Source organism: Thalassophryne amazonica, chromosome 8 (assembly GCF_902500255.1).
Source record: "Thalassophryne amazonica chromosome 8, fThaAma1.1, whole genome shotgun sequence".
Lineage (NCBI taxonomy): Eukaryota > Metazoa > Chordata > Actinopteri > Batrachoidiformes > Batrachoididae > Thalassophryne > Thalassophryne amazonica.
Window position 1 is genome coordinate 106,000,689 of NC_047110.1, and position 18,313 is coordinate 106,019,001.

The 18,313-nt window shown below is 40.8% G+C and overlaps 1 protein-coding gene across 1 annotated transcript in view; it reads left to right on the forward strand.

Moving 5' to 3' along the window:
* The first annotated feature begins 1,023 nt into the window (after positions 1-1,023).
* The window catches only part of LOC117516253 (polypeptide N-acetylgalactosaminyltransferase 18-like), a 483,867-nt gene continuing 466,577 nt past the window's right edge, over positions 1,024-18,313 (forward strand). Inside the window, exon 1 of the mRNA XM_034177182.1 lies at positions 1,024-1,369. Within this exon, the coding sequence (XP_034033073.1) occupies positions 1,129-1,369 (241 nt within the window). The 5' untranslated portion in view covers positions 1,024-1,128. The remainder of the gene's footprint in view (positions 1,370-18,313) is intronic.

Below are 18,313 nucleotides of genomic sequence, written 5' to 3' on the forward strand. Positions count from 1 at the left end.
AACCATGATACATGGTGCAAACTATTCCTTTTTGAAACCCTATTAACTCAACCAATAATTTGCATAACCTTTGAACAAAATTGGAGCAACTCTAACTTTTGACCCCTGTACAAACTGAAACTGAACTTTATCACCATTCTTGCTGTTTTTACCCCATAACGCTATAGAATTCAGTCCAATATAGTCTAAACTATACCTTTTTGGAATCTTTACAATCAGACAAATAATGTGGTGTAATTTTCAATATGAATGGAGCATTTTTATTTTTTGACCCTTGTGTAATTCTTCAATTGACCCCTATGTGAACCCCTGTTGAAAATTAAAGTGGCCCGTCGGTTTTTTCAAAAGAGTAAGGTGTACTTTGCCAAATTTGGTGCTTGTGAATCTGATGAATCTGAAGGATTCCTCTGTAAATATTCTGTCATCTGATGCACTATATTTTGGACCCCTGTGGTGCGCTTAATCTTCCTTTGGAATACATTATTTAGTGGGTCATCAAGTAACTTTACCAGATCACACAATGAGAGTAATCCTGGCAGGGTGCAGAGAACACATAGGGTTGCCCCATTAACGCACTTGTTCGGGTTTCTCTTCTCTTGATGGATAAGCGCGCTGCGCGCCGGTGCACTCTTGCGCGCCGGTGCGCTCCTACTCCTCTCTCTCCTCCTCTTCTCTCTTTTCTCTCCAGCTGTGAGGTGCGGACAGCGGCGCACTGAGACCGCCTCCTCTCGGGCTGCACACACACACACACACACACACACACACACACACACACACACACACACACACACACACACACACACACACACACACACACACACACACACACACACACACACACACACACACACACACGGCGCAGGCTGCAGCGCTCACAGGCTCGTGCTCAGCGGGGACTGTGCGTCTGAGCGCTGTCATCTGAAACATTATTTTTACGGCGGAACGCATCATCCAGTCCCGCGGATGGACTCGGCTCTTCCTCCGCCGGGACGTGGGAGCGCAGCGTCGGGTTGACTGCACGGTGTTGCGTCGCTGTAGTTGAATTTTGAGGAACATTCCTCCTGCGCGCCTCCTTCTCCTCACTCTGCACTGCGCGTCGGGAGACAAAGCGCACGGAGGGATGTCGCGATGTTGTGCACAAGGAGAACTAAAACTTTGGTGTCGACGTGCGTCATCCTGAGCGGGATGACCAACATCGTGTGCCTGCTGTACGTCGGCTGGATCACCAACTACGTTGCCAACGGAGGTGCCAAAGTTGCCAAAAGCGGCGACGCGGAGAGAAAGTTGGAGGAGGAGAGCAAAGGGGAAACCATGCGGATTATGGAGAGGCTGGACCGGCTGGAGAGCGTCGTCAACGAGCACATCAAAGGTCAGCACGTGCTGTGGTTTCCGTGTTCACGGTCCGAACCGGCCTCTCCCCCCAAAACAACCCCATCCTGCCTGTAAACTTACAAACCCATCACACGTGCTGTTTAATTAACTATGTCTGAGGCTTCTTTTAGAAGGACAAGTGCAAGAAGATGGTCTGTTTCAGATATACAACTTTTGATTGATTTGGTTGATCTCTTCTGTCTGTGTGGAGCCTAGCTGTTCCAAAAAGCGGACGACTTCAGGAAGTTTTGTACACAGATGCTCCTTGAAGCATATAAGAGTTTCATCGCTATAATTTCTGTTTTTAGCTTTTACCTGCGTAAGGACTCTTGCCTTATGACATCATAAAGAGGCGGGAGGAGGCACTCCTGTCGACTGCTTTCCTTCCTTATTTTGATCTCATTCTTTAACAGTTATGCTTTATGAAATCATAAAAATAGGGGATATTAATTTACTGACTGTACTTGCCTGTTTCATTCAATTATACTTCAAGACATCTGTTAATTAAAGTTCTTAGTGAGCCAGAAAGAGTGAGAACATATACACTCAACAAAAATATAAACGCAACACTTTTGGTTTTGCTCCCATTTTGTATGAGATGAACTCAAAGATCTAAAACTTTTTCCACATACACAATATCACCATTTCCCTCAAATATTGTTCACAAACCAGTCTAAATCTGTGATAGTGAGCACTTCTCCGTTGCCGAGATAATCCATCCCACCTCACATGTGTGCCATATCAAGATGCTGATTAGACACCATGATTAGTGCACAGGTGTGCCTTAGACTGCCCACAATAAAAGGCCACTCTGAAAGGTGCAGTTTTGTTTTATTGAGGGGGGATACCAGTCAGTATCTGGTGTGACCACCATTTGCCTCATGCAGTGCAACACATCTCCTTCGCATCATCCGTGAAGAGAACACCTCTCCAACGTGCCAAACGCCAGCGAATGTGAGCATTTGCCCACTCAAGTCGGTTACGACGACGAACTGGAGTCAGGTCGAGACCCTGATGAGGACGACGAGCATGCAGATGAGCTTCCCTGAGACGGTTTCTGACAGTTTGTGCAAAATTTCTTTGGTTATGCAAACCGATTGTTTCAGCAGCTGTCCGAGTGGCTGGTCTCAGACGATCTTGGAGGTAAACATGCTGGATGTGGAGGTCCTGGGCTGGTGTGGTTACACGTGGTCTGCGGTTGTGAGGCTGGTTGGATGTACTGCCAAATTCTCTGAAACGACTTTGGAGACGGCTTATGGTAGAGACATGAACATTCAATACATGAGCAACAGCTCTGGTTGACATTCCTGCTGTCAGCATGCCAACTGCATGTTCCCTCAAATCTTGCGACATCTGTGGCATTGTGCTGTGTGATAAAACTGCACCTTTCAGAGTGGCCTTTTATTGTGGGCAGTCTAAGGCACACCTGTGCACTAATCATGGTGTCTAATCAGCATCTTGATATGGCACACCTGTGAGGTGGGATGGATTATCTCAGCAAAGGAGAAGTGCTCACTATCACAGATTCAGACTGGTTTATGAACAATATTTGAGAGAAATGGTGATACTGTGTATGTGGAAAAAGTTTTAGATCTTTGAGTTCATCTCATACAAAATGGGAGCAAAACCAAAAGTGTTGCGTTTATATTTTTGTTGAGTATATATAAATTCATCCCTTATGTCACAGTCATCTAATGGCAGCAAGCCAGATTATGACGTCATGTGATGGGCAATAATGTCAGAAATCTGACTGTCCAGCCCCTCCCCCATTTTTTTTTTTTTGACTTTTATAATGTCACAATGTATCTTTGGGCAAAAGTCCTTTCTTTCTTTCTTTTTCTGAAGACAATACACTCTCCGATGGCAGTTCTGATTAATTTAATCTCCATCAAATTTTTCTTCATGACTTCACTCTCAATTAATATTATCTTATGACATTACAATGGATTAAAATGTCAGTTAATGTCAGTTAATTAAAATGTCGGGTTTTTTTTCTTCATTATGGTGTGTTAGGTGTTGAATGGCCAAACAGAATTCTGAGTCCTTTAAATGTATCCTTTTATGTCATTACTTGATGACATCAAAGATCTGGTCAATATTCTGACAGCTCTGCTGCAACATGCCTTTTCATCTCCTTCTCTATGACATCACTAAGACCTGATGGCTGTTTTTTAAATTTCTCTTTTAATATCTGACATCACAATGGATTAAAATGTCTGTGTTTTGGTGAAGCCTTTAGGAGGAGAGATGCTTATAAATTTGGCTTCTTTATTTCTTTTTCATTTTCAAACTTTGTTTTCTGTCATGATGTGTCAGGTGTCTAATGGCAAATACATCATTCTGATTCCTTTTATCTCATTTTTTTCTGTTGGCATCCAAGATCTGGTCAGTGCCCCGCTGCAGAACCTCATTTCATCTTCTTCTTTAACTTTTGTTCCTCATGACATCACTAAGACCTGATGGCCAAACAAATAAATCACAATTCAGATTTTTTTTAAAGCTCTCTCTACATTACCCGATGACATCATCATGGGCTAAAATATCAGAATTCTTGCAGAAAATATTTCTATTTTTATTGCTGTCATTCTTGTCTTAATATATCATAAAGGCACAGTGTGGAAGAAAAGTCGGAATTGTCACTCTTCTCATCTCTTTCATATTACCTTATGAGATGCCAAAGCTCCGGCAGGAAAAATGTCAGAAATCTGACAGCCCTCCTCGTGATGTGGAAATGATCACACATATTTATGTTCAAATGAATAACGGTGCTCCCATATCTCAGTTTTCAGCCTGCTGTGATATTTATGGTTTAAATGGTGAATGTGGAAAAATGCAAAAACAACAACAAGAAAACATGGTCACAGGAATAAAAAGGTGTCTTTAGTTCATGCTTGAATTTATTCTATGCAGTTTGCTTTTACACTTACTAGATAATAGTACATGTGGGCATGAAGACAGTAAGCGATACAACAATCTAACATTTGACCCCACTGAGCTTGATCTTCACCCAAATGATTGACCTCTGCCTGACCTTTCCAGGGCAATCCAGGAGTCTTCCTAATTGTCTGATACCTGTGGCCCAAATTTGGTTGAAAATCTAATTCTTTTACCTGTTCAAAAATGATTTCTTTAAGGACCATTTCAGGGTCAACCTTCACTGATGTACCAACTTTGGTAGAAATCAGCAAAAGGATGAAGTGGGAGTCGACCAACACGCAGTCAGGCAGATGTGACCTTTGCCCCAGTGATCGACCTTTGGTAAATTTGACCTTGCGGGGCAATTCCAGAACACACCTCCATATGTGTATCAAGTTTGGTACAAATTGCAGTGAAAGACATATTTTCACATTTTGGGCTTAACATCTTTGTACCAATGACCTTGACCCCAATGATTAATTCTTGTTAATTGGATGATGCTTGTGTAATTCCAGAAACTACCTACAGTACATATCTGTGTCACGTTCACTGGACATCAGTGAGAGAGAGAGAGATCTAAATATTGACCTTTGACCCCAATGACCTTGACCCCAATGATTAATTCTTGTTAATTGGATGATGCTTGTGTAATTCCAGAAACCACCTACAGTACATATCTGTGTCACGTTCAATGGACATCAGTGAGAGAGAGAGAGATCTAAATATTGACCTTTGACCCCAATGACCTTGACCCCAATGATTAATTCTAGTTAATTGGATGATGCTTCTGTAATTCCAGAAACCACCTACAGTACATATCTGTGTCACGTTCAGTGGACATCAGTGAGAGAGAGAGAGATCTAAATATTGACCTTTGACCCCAATGACCTTGACCCCAATGATTAATTCTAGTTAATTGGATGATGCTTCTGTAATTCCAGAAACCACCTACAGTACATATCTGTGCCACGTTCAGTGGACATCAGTGAGAGAGATATCTAAATTTTGACCTTTGACCCCAATGACCTTGACCCCAATGATTAATTCTAGTTAATTGGATGATGCTTGTGTAATTCCAGAAACCACCTACAGTACATATCTGTGTCACGTTCAGTGGACATCAGTGAGAGAGAGAGAGAAGATCTAAATTTTGACCTTTGACCCCAGTGACCTTGACACCAATGATTAATTCTAGTTAATTGGATGATGCTTGTGTAATTCCAGAAACCACCTACAGTACATATCTGTGTCAAGTTCAGTGGACATCAGTGTGAGAGAGAGAGAAAATCTAAATTTTGACCTTTGACCCCAATGACCTTGACCCCAATGATTAATTCTAGTTAACTGGATGATGCTTGTGTAATTCCAGGAACCACCTACAGTACATATCTGTGTCAAGTTTAGTGGACATCAGTGAGAGAGAGAGAGAGAAAATCTAAATTTTGAGGTTTGAGGTTTAGTGGACATCAGTGAGAGAGAGAAAATCTAAATTTTGACCTTTGACCCCAATGACCTTGACCCCAATGATTAATTCTAGTTAACTGGATGATGCTTGTGTAATTCCAGGAACCACCTACAGTACATATCTGTGTCAAGTTTAGTGGACATCAGTGAGAGAGAGAGAGAGAAAATCTAAATTTTGAGGTTTGAGGTTTAGTGGACATCAGTGAGAGAGAGAAAATCTAAATTTTGACCTTTGACCCCAATGACCTTGACCCCAATGATTAATTCTCATTAATTGGATGATGCTTGTGTAATTCCAGAAACCACATACAGTACATATCTGTGTCAAGTTCAGAGGACATTAGTGAGAGAGAGAAAATCTAAATTTTGACCTTTGACCCCAATGACCTTGACCGCCAAGGATTAATCTTTCATAAATCTGATTTCACCTGTGTAAATCAATTTGTGTATCAAGTTCTGTAGACATCAGAGTAAAAAAATCCAAATATTGGCCTTTGACCCCAATAACTGTGACCCCCCCCTCCACACACACACACACACACACACACACACACACACACACACACACACACACACACACACACACACACACACACACACACACACACACAGAAAACATAATGACCTTTTGTCGGGGTAACCGTCATCAGTTTATGAAGATTGGTGGAAACCTGCCAAAGGACCTGGGAAGACAAAATATGACAAACCAAAATTTTGACTTTCGACCTCAATGATCTTGACCTTTGTCAAAACAAATCCTTTGCAAGCGATTGCGAGGTCACCCTTCATCAACATTCCAGGTTTTTTGGGAATGCGCCAAAGGAGCTGAGAGGAGGCGACCATTTTTAAAATGACTCTGACACCATCCAAAATAGACCGGGCGCGTACAGAGTGCATGCTTCCACCAGTCTGAAGCAGGATCTACACCTGAATCGGCATTTAACACTGTCATGGAATATGTACTTCCTCTTCCTGGTACATTTAATTATTGCATTTGTTTTGTACAGATCAGCTGAAAACTGAGTACCATATTTTCTGGAGTATAAGTCGTACCTGTTAACAATTGCATGTTTAAGAAAAGGAAGAAAAACAACATATATGAGGCATACTGGTGTTTAAATTGTATTTATCACTTTATGCAACAAGAAGCAAAATGAATTTAATCAGAGTGTTATTTATTCATCAGGCACAGGATGAGGAGCACAGCTAATGAGTTATTTAATGTTAGTATATTTGGCATCAACCAACTGCTTCTTTGAGCCACTGAGCAGACAGACAATCATTTGTGAGGTGAAAATGAAATGCAATTAAAAGTTTGAAAACTCTTTTGCAGTACATTTGTAAAAGATAATATACTCATTGGTAATTTTCTTCCTCATTGTTCAGTTTTTGCACAGGACTCTTGGAAAAGCTGTCTTTGTTATTTCACATCGTCCAAATAAGATTTCCTCTAAGAACAATAAAAAAATATATCCCCTCTTAAGAATGTGATTTTTCCTATTAAAAAAAACAAACAATTCTTAAGAAAAAAGAATGTTTTTTTTCTTCTTCTTCCATTTGTTCTTTACACTACTTCTTTAGAAGACGTAAAATAAGAAAATATTATTTCTCTGCTGTGTGCTGCACCATGGTGCAGGAACAGACGTCCAGTCAGTTGTTGTTTACACAGGACATTTTGCTGTTTGGTAAAATAAAAAATAAAAAAATCATATTTGCTTGAAATGAGCACAACTGCCAATGATATTTTATATCTGGAGCCCAGCGATCGCCAAAGACATGACAAATAGCTCAAAGTTGTGACACCATCACTAGAGCCTGGCCGATATTATCGGCCAATATAAGCCCTTTTCAAAGTACTCACTATCAGTTGAAATTTTGCCGATAGAACGCTGATAATTTCTTATAAACAGAACGGTTACTGAAATGTTTGTCGGCAATGTAAAATGTCCTTGCACTGTTTGTCCAGTAGATGGAGCTCTGACTCCATTCAACTGAGAGCTGCTTAGACCCCTGCTTAAATGTTTATCATCGGCCCACGTAGTTCACAGTCACACTGCACTGATCGGCTGACAAAAGCATACAAGTAAGTTTATCAGGATCTACATCCTTATCCTGAACCTATATCTAAGTTGCAGCAACAAGAGGTACAAGATCAGATGTATTTCACAACTCTTTTTAAGGATATGTATTTGCTAATTTCACAAAGGTTTAATTCTTGATTGCATTTTTTGAACTTGAAAATTCTTCTGTTATAAAGTTAATCAATATGAGGACAAAGCTTCAGCTTTTAGCTCATACCTTTTTTTGTTAAGGGTCCAAAAAAGAACATTTTATTCATTTAAAAAAAAAATATATATATATATCGGCTGATTTATTGGCTATCGGCAAATCAGCCGATTTATCGATTATCTGCATTTTTTTCATCCAAATATCGTTATCGGCATCAACCTCAAAAAATCCATATCAGTCGGGCTCTAACCATCACAATCGGTTGCATAACAAATGCTTGAAATGTGACAAGACTTTGTTTTAAATGCTGAAAGTAACTGCACCCTGTTATGATGTTCTTATTTCCACTGTCATGAAAATGTACAGAATCTACATTTTTTTCAGTATAGCAGTTGCACTGGACTTTAAGTCACAAGGACCTAACAAAACAAAACAAAACAAAAAAAACAACTTATACTCTGGAAAAGATGGTATATGCTCATGTTTTTCTCTCTCTGGTAGATTATCAGAAAACAATGGAAATCAAATCCATTAGCAGTTTGCGTCCCATTTTAATGAACTATTTATATTTGCATCTCTGACCCATTTCTGCTGCAGCCGTCTCTCACCAACCAAAATCCATATATAAGATTAGTGAGTCTGACCACATTATTCAGCCTGGACCCGTCCAACTGGGATTCATGTCACTGGTTCTGGATGTTTGTTGTCGATGCTAAAATGCTGATGTCCCCACATGTTTGAATTCTCTTTCCTTGGTGTGTCAGTGAGTCGGCGTACATTCAGAAGTGGGACAAGCTGAAAATATGGGACATGATTTACTAATATGGACTGAATGTCGGATTTAGACCAAAGACACATTTTATCAGAGCGCTGAGGTTATTAGCGCTGGAGAGTGGGCCTCACTAATACCACACACACACACACACACACACACACACACACACACACACACACACACACACACACACACACACACACACACACACACACACACACACACACACACACACACACACACACACACACACACACACACAGAGTTTGTTAGACAAATAAGTGCCACATTTTATCGCGCATCGCTGAAAGACTCTTGATCCAGGATTAATTTTCAGTTTCAAATGAGCTTTTTGAGAAGAGGCCGCTGATTGGCGCTCGTAATCACAGCGGCTGAATTAATAGCGTTCAGAGAAAAAACACATTTCAGATGTAGAATTGCTGATAGTCTCCCACCTCCCGCACATGGAGGGCAGATTTTTTTTTAACACAATGTGCAAAAATGAGAAAAAAAGATGAGATGAAATTTTGAAAATGACCTTTTGTTGCATGTGTTTGCAGAGAACTTTTGGCGTGTGTGTGTGTGTGTCCCAGACAGCACACGTACCTCCCTGACATCAGCACATATGAAATGCCATCGCTGAGACATCTCTGGAAGGGCTGTGGCTAATTGGCGATGTATAGTTTGCTTTACAGTGAAGCAAATTAAAACATTTTCCACCATGAACATTAATGGGTTGAAATGATCTTGTGCAGGTCTGCTCGGCTCGGGGGGGGGGGGGGGGGGGGTCCTGCAAGATAGAGAAAAGGCAGTGAGCACACATGAAACATGTCCAAAGTAGCTGTTGCATGTCCCCTGCCGTGTACCATCTAAAGCTGACTTCGCCGTGTGTGTGTGTGTGTGTGTGTGCTGGGATTTTGGGCCCCATGAAAAGAAATCTTACTGGGCCACCCCCATATTATTTTGTCGGTATTATAATTGTATTAGGGGCCTCTCTGGGCCCCTGTGAATCATGGGTCCTAGAATCCTTCTTATTCTCCCCTTGTCGGCACCCCTGTGTGCTGTGTGTGTGTGCTTATGCAAACAGATTATTAAAATGATGTTGACACTGTACAAAATTCGATTCAACATTACATTTTTAAATTTATACTAATGACAAACATTTAATTCCACAAGTACATGGCAGCTTTGTATTCCTTTCATGTTCTGATTAACGACCCGAGTCTCATTTCCTAAAAGCACCTTAACCTGTGGATGATCCTGGTCCACAGCAGCACAAAGATTTTTCTTCAGATTGAGATGGAAAATGAGTTTCTACATATGCTGATCTATTTTCGATACACTTGAACAGATTTATTTTTTTGTAAAATTGTTAATTGATGTTATTTACTGCAGAGGCAGACACATATAAAAGGGGTTGGAGCCAATTTTTTTTATTGTTTCTTCTGCACATCAGTGGGGTGTCTGGGTGCAAAACGGCTCAAACAGGAGAACAGATTTTCACCAAACTTTGGCGAAATATTCCTTGGATGAATGTCTCCATATAACAAACTCATGAAGCAGATTGGTAAAAGGTCAAGGTCATTAAAGGTAGGATGCAAATTATGAATGTTTATGAGTGCAGGGTTAGAGTATTTGCATGAGTTGAAAGATGGAACATATGGGGGGGGGGGGGGTGTGATTCTTTCAGAATTTCACAATTTGATTTGAATCTGAATCATGGGGTCATGATTCAGATTCAAAATAGATTTTCAATTCTGAGTCAGTTCAGTCCATAGAGCTGCTAATTTCAGGTTCTACACAGTGTGCTAAGAAAGGTGATCTGGCAAATTACAATCTATGAATAAATATTCATTTTCCATGTTACTATGGTTCCGTAGGTCTTTTGGAATGAAGCAGGCAGTGGATCTAGTTGTTCTTTTTGCGTGTTCATAATTGACTGGAAGTTTTGTTAAAGTGTTGCAGTGTGGGCTGGTCGCCTCCTGATGTCACTGCTAAATACATGCTAAATGGAGATTGATGGATGGATGGCTTGGGGGTCAAAATTCTATATGACACCTGTTCGCACAGTAAGATTTCCCACAGGGGGTGCCATTTCCACTTTGGACCAGTACTGTGAAGAAATATTGTTGTGGAATATCTTCATTATTTTCTGACTGGCGAAAATGATGGTTGCTGTGAACATGAACATTTCTATGCATAAGTGATCAAATGTCATGCACACGTGCAGGGGTGCTGAAAAGGGGAGAATAAGTTGAAGGATTCTAGGGGCCCATGGTTGACAGGGGCCCAGAGAAGCCCCTAATACAATTATAATGCTGATAAAATAATATTGGGGGTGGCCCAGTAAGATTTATTTTCATGGGGCCCAAAATCCCTGGTGCCACCCCTGCACACGTGCCGTCTACCGATTCACCCGTGCTTATGAACATTCTTGAGTGCGGTCGGGATTTTCAGTAATGTGTCACTTCCTACAGTCTACTGTGAGAGAAGCTCCTCATGGCACAGAGACGTCAGTAAATTAGGAGGGGCGGTCATTACGGCCGCACCGACTGGCAGGCTGATGGTGCACTGAAGAGTTCAGAGCGCCAGTCTAATCTGCATAAAATCCGAGGTTACAGTGGGTGAGTAAATTTAGCCTCAGGAGTGTTTGGCACACTCCTCTCCTCCACTCGTCCTGGTCCTCGGAGCTGGCGCCAGATTGATTACATTATCAGCCAGGGGCTGACGTGTTGATGTGTTTATGCTTTGTCACTCATACAAAAAGACCAGGCTGTGGAGCTGATGTGCATGTTTGTATGAGAATCATTTTAACATTACCGAGCAGAATAAAAAGCCATTACTGCACTTTAGATGGTGACTCGGTGGGTTTGTAAAGTCTGGATGAGGTATGAGGAGATAGGTGATACTTTGATGCTGAACTTTCCTGTTTTGCCGTCTGATGACCTCAGATTTGGACGTTCTGTACTCGGGTTTCTCACTCGGGCTGCAGAATCCTCAGGTTTGCTCGCTGGAGTCAAATGTACCGGTCGTCTTTCAGTCCTGGTTTTCCTTTTCGTTAGCTAAGCAGCAATGAGAAATGCTGGCATTGCTGGGGATATCCTGCGGCCCCTGTGGCCGGTGTCGTGTTCCATAGCTGATGGCAAAGCAGAAGCCCTGTGTTCTGGTCGACACTGAAATATGTTCAGGCAGTGAATATTTTCACACACTGGTTTGAATAACAAGCAGCACAGAAATTAGTACTGCAAGAATAGTAAATTAACAGTTGGCTGCAATATGCTGCAAAATGTGCCAGGCCTGAGTTTCAGTCCTGAGTTGCAGCTAATTGTCTTTTATAAATCTCGAATGTTGTTTGAACAATGGTGCACAATCATGAAAATGGATGCATTTAATTCATTAAAACATTTTTTACAAAAGAGCATCATGTCTGTATACCAGAAAACTATGATAGTTAGTCTGGTTCTGTGACTTGGAAAACTATTACATTAACTGAGTCTCCTCCCCAGCAATTTAAACAATTTGATGCAGAATGCATTCATGTTTGACGACTGCATTTTACAGCTATTTACTCTTTATCATGGCAGAATTTTGAAAGATTGAATAAATGAAAGGACAAAATAAAATCTTATCTATCTTCTATCCATCTATATAAAATTTACTTCTGTGCCACTAAAATGTAAGCAGGATTTAGGACGGCTTGAGCTTGGACACTGAACCAAATTCATGTTAAAGTACTTCTATATAGGCGACTGAACTTTATGTGTTTGTAGTGAGTCAGTTTGTAGGTGTTGTCCTGTCACCTGGTGTTCCTCACAGCTGTTCCTCATCACAGTCACCTCACCTGTCACTTGTCATCTCTTTACATGTCACTATTTAAGTTTGCCACTCCTCTGCCTTCAGTTTGGTGGATTATTCTGGTTTGTTTGGTTCTGTGCATGTTATTTAGTATTTAGTTCTTTATTTGATCATCTCTCCTTGTCTCTGTGCTGGTTCCAACTCTCCTTCCTTGCCTCTGAGCATTTTGACTGATGATCATCATCATCATCTGAAACGTTAAATAATCTGTACTTTTTACACCTGCTGGTGTTTCTCTGTGTTTTTGGGTTCATCCCCTCTGAAATTGAAACAGAAACATTCAGTTTCAAATCCACAAAACTGGCAGAATGCCATCAGACAGAGTTTGAATGCAATATACAACCCAAGGCTGAAAGGTTATACCATATTGTCTTCCTGCTGCCTGATTCTGATTTTTTTCTCTGATTGAGGTGCGGCTCCATCAAGAAGTGGGACTCAGTGTCTTCTTCTGCAAGCCTCCCGTCCTGGACACCAGCATGGACTCTCAAAATTTCTTCTATATTTGTATTGTCAACTGTGTTGGTAGCATGGCCCAAGCAGAGGGTCACCCCTTTGAGTCTGGTCTGCTTGAGGTTTCTTGGGGTTCTTGAGGTTTTTCTTACCACTGTCGCCTGTGTGCTTGCTCTGGGGGTTGGTAAGGTTAGACCTTACTTGTATAAAGCAGCTTGAGACAACTTTGTTGTGATTTGGTGCTATATAAATGAAAATAAATTGAATTTATTTGAAACTGAATGTCACTTTATTTTCATGATGGCATTATAAAAAGTATATTAATCTACTGGTTTGTGCTCCCATCACAAAAAGTGCCACATTTTTGTGATGGGAGCACAAATTAATTTTGTGAGGGGGACTTGAAATATGGGGTAATGCGGGGGGGGGGGGGGGTGTCTGTGGGGGTTATGGTTAGAGAACTTTTTGGCAGAGGTGTAAAACTCGGGCTTCAGAAAGTAAAAGCCCTCCATGTATTGCTTCAACCTGTGCACCTAAAACAGGTGATCTCAATAATTATCTCATCCACCTGCCTGAAGAGTTAAACTAATTACAAACAGCTGGTTTATTAAGAAGATGGAACAAATATGCGGCTAGACTTTTACTTTCTGCAGCCGGGGTTTTACACCTCTGGGTTTGGGGCAGGGTTAGAACTATGAGGTCTGTGATGAAAAAAGCGGTCCTTTTAATTTTTTTCAAAAAATAAATGGATTTGATTCATATGTTTTTACGTCAGACATGCTTGAACCCTTGTGCGCATGCGTGAGTTTTTTCACACGTGTCGGTGACATCATTCGCCTGTGGGCAGGCCTTAAGTGAGGAGTGCTCCACCCCGCCCGTCGGAATCTCTTTGTCTGAATAGCCGCTGCGGACGGCGCGCGTTGCTTTATCAACATTTTTTCTGGACCTGTGAGGAATATCCGAGTGGACACTATTCGAGAAATTAAGCTGGTTTTCGGTGAAAAGTTTAACGGCTGATGAGAGATTATGGGGTGTTTCTGTCGCTGTAAGGACTTCCACGGAGCGGGACGTCATGCAGCGCTTCCAGGCACCGTCGTCGGCCTGTTTCGACCTGAAAACATTCTAATTTAAGGCTTAATTCACCCAGGACGTTGTGAGAGAACAGAGAAGATTCAGAACAGGCCGGCATGAGGACTTTATGCGGACATTCCACTGTTTAAGGACATTTTGTAATGAAAGACGTGCGCGCAAATTCGCCGAGTCGTTTCCCTGACAACTTGGCGAATCTGTGTGCGCCGCGACAAGAAAAACACCTCCGTGTTGAAAACCATTTGTAAAATTCAGGCGGCTTTTGATGGCTTTCAACAAGTGAGTAAGTGAGAAATTGTTTAACAGCTTGGGCATGTTCCAATAGCACAGCAAATAACTGTAAGAATCATTCAAATACGGTTACAAACACCAAAATTTGACTGCGTATACCTTTTGGTACATATTGTAGAAAAATAACGTTATCCATTTGAATTTTCAATAGGGGGCCAAGTAGGGGTCAATTGAAGAACTGCATAGGGGTAAAAAAAATGTTCCAATCATATTGAAAGCTATACCACATTATGTGTCTGATCACAAAGATTCCAAAAAGATATAGTTTGGACTATCTGTGACTGAATGTTCTGGAGTTATGGGGTAAAAACAACACGAATGGTGTCAAAGATCACTTTCAGTTTGTACAGTGGTCAAAAGTTAAAGTTGCTCCAATTTTGGTAAAACGTGGTGCAAATTATTGGTTGAACTAATAGGATTAACAAATGGAATGGAATGGAATGACTGTGTTGAATGTTTGGTCTCCAAAGTAAAGGTCAAAAAGGTCGACGTTCTATGACATGTGACATATGTTACCCTGTAACATGATAACTAGGCATGACAGATGGTGCAAACTATTCCTTTTTAAAATCCTACTAACTCAACCAGTAATTTGCATCATGTTTTACCATAATTGGAGCAACTTTAACTTTTGACCCCTGTACAAACTGAAAGTGACCTTTATCACCATGCTTGCAGTTTTTACCCCATAACTCCAGAACATTCAGTCACAGATAGTCCAAACTATACCTTTTTGGAATTTTTGTGATCAGACACATAATGTGGTATAGCTTTCAATATGATTGGAACATTTTTTTGACCCCTATGCAGTTCTTCAATTGACCCCTACTTGGCCCCCTATTGAAAATTCAAATGGCTAACGTTATTTTTCTAAAATATATACCAAAAGGTATACGCAGTCAAATTTTGGTGCTTGCAACCAGATTTGAAGGATTCCTCTGCAAATATTCTGTTATCTGCTGCACTATAAGAGAGAAAGCATTTTCTTCACATAATGATGATGTTTTGCATTTTCTGTCCTTCCTGGTATAAAAGATAAAAAGCATCAGTCTTATTTTTAAGATGATGTCCATGACTCAGTGTAAGCTGATCCATTTTGACACTTTGCCAAAGCAGATGAGGCTGCAGGGTGGAGGTCGGACCTCTGAGACTGTGTGTTCCAGCGTAAGCTAAATGTCTGCCACGTCATCACAGATGCACAGTGACGCCAGCAGATCCGCTGGTTATGTTGCCCGTCTGTCCCTGCATGAAGACTGTCATCAGTGTAAACATGGTGTCATCAGTCGGTTCAGGCTGCTGCGTTGAAACGCAACATCTGAATCTCCGATTCTAGAAGGAAGGAAGGAATCCTGCTCCCTTCTTTTGGTCGTTTGTCATCACTGTTCTACTCTAAGACGTCCAACGATCAAATTAAATGTTGCTGTTCACAGAAAGGCGACCGTTGCACAAACCAGCCTGATATGTGGAGAATAAAATAAACTGAAGTCGTGCAGGAGTTTCGCTTTAAGTCTCGAGGGACAGCTGCTGAGTGTCCTCCCTCACACCTCTGAAATCCAAAGGAAAGACACCAGTGGAAGGGCGATAATTTGATGATGAATCCCTTCTAGCAGACGTAGGAGGTGTGACTGTCTCTGCTCCACAAGTGTCTCTTTCTTTTGATTAGAGCTTGATGACTGTCGCACCTCCTCCACGCGGGTTCATAGCTTTTTGTGTTGGCAGCAGAATCCTGGTGGTGGTTGTTGTTGTTGTTTGAGGCGAGCTTGCACGGCGTCACCGACTGCTGTCATACTGGAGCTGCATTTAAAACAAAATGCTGGTTTGAGTTGAAACTCTGGTATTTTATCATTTCGGCACCCTGTCGGAGTGAGACAGTGATGGTTTCACTTGTGATTGTCAGAATGATTGCTCAGAACATTTTGGACTGATTTTTGTGCAGTGTTGAGCAGATCTGGTTCCAGGGGTGAATCCAGGAATTTGGTTTTGTCAGCACTGCATGATGAGGAAAGTTTGTGCATTTTCATCTATTTCTAATCTTACTGAGAAAACAGATTTTAAACACATGCTGAATGCGATTGAGACCCGTTATGAAGTTCTTTCTCTCATTTATTTATTTATTTATTTCAAGAAAGCAGTTTAATATTTTTTGCTTATTTTTTCCACCAAAAACATTTTGACTCATGACCTCAAAATCACAGTTTGGTACATAGTGTGGTTTTTGGAGTATTACACCACGAGTGAACAACAGGTTGAATCAGGTTAAAACTGTACAAGAAAAAAAATGCCAAATGGAGTTTGTTCGACATTAAAAATTTGCTGTTTGTCAGGAAGCAAAGTGAAAATACAGAAGAATCTCTACTCTAGAAAATGAGGCAAGAGACCCTGAAGTCCTGTGAAGTCCTTAAGTTGAAAAGTGTGTCGTTTTTGGCCCTTTCGGTGGCCCTGCAGGGCCCTTTAGAATAATTCAAGGATGGTGGCTTTTATGTATTTTTATTTTTTTTTATTATTTTTATTTATTTTTCTTTTTACTATAGACAGCATCCCAAAGAATCTTTATGCAAAATTAGAGGAAAAAGTTATTGGACAGGTTTTCTGCAATAAACTGTGAAAAAACAGCCCTCTGGGGGTCTTAGAACAATTTAAGGACAATGATTTTTCTTGCCTGCAAGCAGCTTCTCGACGAATCTTTATGCAAAATCAGAGAAAAGGTACTGAACAGCATGAAAAATGTCCTTGGGGGCCCACAGGGCTTAAATCAGACAGTCCAATGTACCAGTCCTCCAGAATTATCTGTACTAGATTTCAGACAAATTCACTGAACATTTTTTCAGAAAATTGTTGGACCCTGCACTAATTAAAACCGATAAAAACCATTCAGAAGTGTCACCAGTGTTAGTTTTACATTGGTGATTTTACTGTGTATTTTCATACAGTATTGGCCTTCATTAACCCTCTGGGGCTAACGCTGTCGTATACGATGGCTAAGACCAAGCTTTACTAAATTATAAACAACTTTTTAATGATATGAGATAGAAACGTCCTTTTTTTTCGCTGAAAAGTTAACTCCGCTGACTTTTGAGCCAGCTATCGGCCATCTTTGTACTCCTCATAGAAGCTGTGTGATGACGTGCGCAATGTGAGTGTCCAATCGGAATTGGTTGACCATCACACGGTTTTCCAAAATCCAATCGTAGGGCAGATTCACCTCACGTGAAAAGCCAAAGATCATTTTCAGGAGTGATATGTTACTAGTTGGCTTGTTTGAATAACCCCTGGGTGCTCCAATGAGTACATCCAGTGCGCCCTGCGCCATTACGCACAGCAATCAGTGAAAGCAGATGGAGAGCCTCTGATGACAATCTCATGTGCTCAAACAAAGAGTGTGTAACTATCAGGATTGCTCCACTAGTTTACATGTGAATGTTACTGGATAACTCTGTCGCTCTCTCTGTGTAAAGCACTGTTTACCATATCAATGGGCAACAAAACGCATAGACCATTTTGTATATATTGTTCAAAATGTGCATTTGTGTTTATTGTTTGAACCTTTTTTTGTGCAGTCTTTCACACAACACCTCAAATTACCTTTATAAAGTGTCAAAACAGTTGTTTATTATAGTTTGCTGTGTGTTTTGAATAAATGTGTGTGGAAAATTATTTTTCGCTTTTTTTTTCCTTGCCTATTTTTGATTGTAAACCTTTATTGCACTTATAAAACACAACAAAAACATATATATTCTGAAAGCACAGGTTGTCCTGAAAAAAGAGAGACATAAAACTTGATTGTGGGATGCAGGGAGAGTTGTTAACAACAATAATAAAACATTTATGCCAGGCGAATGAACTGTCCAAAAAATGTCCTCGGACCACAGAGGG